Below are 1,965 nucleotides of genomic sequence, written 5' to 3'. Positions count from 1 at the left end.
TTGAATTGAGACTACTAGGCGCTTGTGTTGGATCAGATCATGTCGAAACAACTAGCCCGATTTTTCAATTTGTTCATTTCTTTTACTCTAAGGGCATGGTTGATTGGCCAAGCGTTTGTGCACAAGACTAGCTAAATCCTTCGATTGAGTGTTATCTTTCAGATTGCATTGAATATGCTGCCTTATCTACTGCTTGTCACCAGGAATTCACCTCATCAATTCAGCTAGCCGACCTTTGAGAAATCCTTAAGGAATCAGGAATCCTTTTCTAACCAGGAAATACATCTTTCAACCGATATTCTATGCCTATAAATCCACAAACAAAGAGTCATGTATTTCCACAAACCCTAGCTGCTAGATTCGCTGTCTTAATTACCTTCTTCGTTTTCTCACAAACCCTACTGCCCTTCTTTCTCTCCCAACTCAACCATGGACACTCACATCGATTACGACTTTATTGTCAGATTAAAACCCAAAACAAATAGAAACTCACAACACGTCAATTGTGACCAACCACTACAAAAGGTACCAGCAACGTTTCCTGTGAACTTCTTGCTTTACAAGCGACCGATCTACTACTCTCTTCATGGAGTGGCGTTCTCCGCAACAGATAGAAGACCCGAGTCCATAAGCCGCAAAATTATTCACATTCCGGTTGGAGATTCACTGTGTCATCACATCAATGATTTCAAAGGGATCTTGACCGACATCGGCATCCCTGGAATCAAGATATCACAGATACTATTCGAAATTACAACGAAGGCGCATGGCATTGATACTTCTAACGGCGTATTCATGTTTGTCTCAATACGGAAGACAATCTATCAAGAAGCTAGACTTCGTAATGAAGAAGATGATATTGGTAGAGCTGAGAGGGAGTCAATGGAGGTTGAGGCGAAGCCAATCCCGGCCACCAAGTCCTCTATTGATGCATTGGAAAGGGTGGTTTTGGACGCCTCGGCGTCAGCGAGAGACTGCACTGTTTGTATGGAAGAGATTGACGCAGGGAGTGAAGCAATTCGGATGCCGTGCTCGCATGTCTATCACTCAGATTGCATTGTTAAGTGGTTGCAAACTAGTCACATGTGTCCTCTTTGCCGCTATCATATGCCCTGTGAAAACTTGTGAACAGGCTCATCAGCACCAACTAGCTTTTCTTTTCCCTGTTTAGGTTTTAGCCAACTCTAAAATACCAAAGGATTGGATTGTTTGTATACCGCTTATGTTTGAAACAATTTAATCAGTTATTAAGCTTTGATTTCATCAGCTTTTTTCTTTTCTTTTCTTAATTATAGCTATAATTAAAATTTTCGATCTTTCAATCTTTATCCTTGTTTTCTTTTAAAATTAAACAAACTATAATTGCTTAGATTTTTTTTATTATTGTATGCCAAATATAAATCATTATGGATCCGAATAGTAAAATAACAATATTCTTCTTTTAAAAAACAAATTATTAAGACTTTTAATGGAGTAATATGGTCTTTTCCTGTGATCCCAAAGCCGTTGTCAAATTGATTGGAGAGAGGATGATCTTTTCAATATTTTTAAAACACGGGTAAATCAATGAATTACCCCTAAATTCAATTTTTTAAATAGATATTTATAAGTTTTTTTTGCATTTTCATTATTTAAATTACAGTAAAATAATTTAATTACTTTTAAAATATAAATCTTTTGAACTAGCATCTAGGGTTGTTTTCAAATTTTAATTTTTTAGTTATAATTAAATTAAATAAGAGATAACTTGATATTTTAATAAATATAAAATATTATTTAAAAATAAATTATATGGAAAACCCCTACACCCTTTGGACGATGAGTGAGGGGTCGTGTGGCGACCAAATAATGATTTTTATTAAGGCGTTTGAGTCATTTTTATTACTTTTTTTTATTTTTGAACAAAACGTGTAACTCGAGTTGGTATAAATAATATTTTTTTTATTTTTATATTAGACTTTTTAA

The 1,965-nt window shown here is 35.0% G+C and overlaps 1 protein-coding gene across 1 annotated transcript; it reads left to right on the top strand.

Moving 5' to 3' along the window:
- Positions 1-361: 361 nt before the first annotated feature.
- On the top strand, positions 362-1,128 carry LOC105124686 (putative RING-H2 finger protein ATL69). Its single transcript, XM_011024790.1, has one exon. It carries the CDS (start codon positions 430-432, stop codon positions 1,126-1,128), a length of 699 nt encoding a protein of 232 aa, XP_011023092.1. The 5' UTR covers positions 362-429.
- Positions 1,129-1,965: the final 837 nt, after the last annotated feature.

The sequence above is a fragment of the Populus euphratica genome, unplaced genomic scaffold, assembly GCF_000495115.2.
Source record: "Populus euphratica unplaced genomic scaffold, PopEup_1.0 scaffold35.1, whole genome shotgun sequence".
NCBI classification, from domain to species: Eukaryota; Viridiplantae; Streptophyta; class Magnoliopsida; order Malpighiales; family Salicaceae; genus Populus; species Populus euphratica.
This window is presented reverse-complemented; position numbering and strand designations above follow the sequence as displayed.

What these genes read in the sequence shown, in the direction of transcription:
- LOC105124686 (XM_011024790.1), top strand. Translation starts at nt 430, where the DNA reads ATGGACACTCACATCGATTACGACTTTATTGTCAGATTAAAACCCAAA.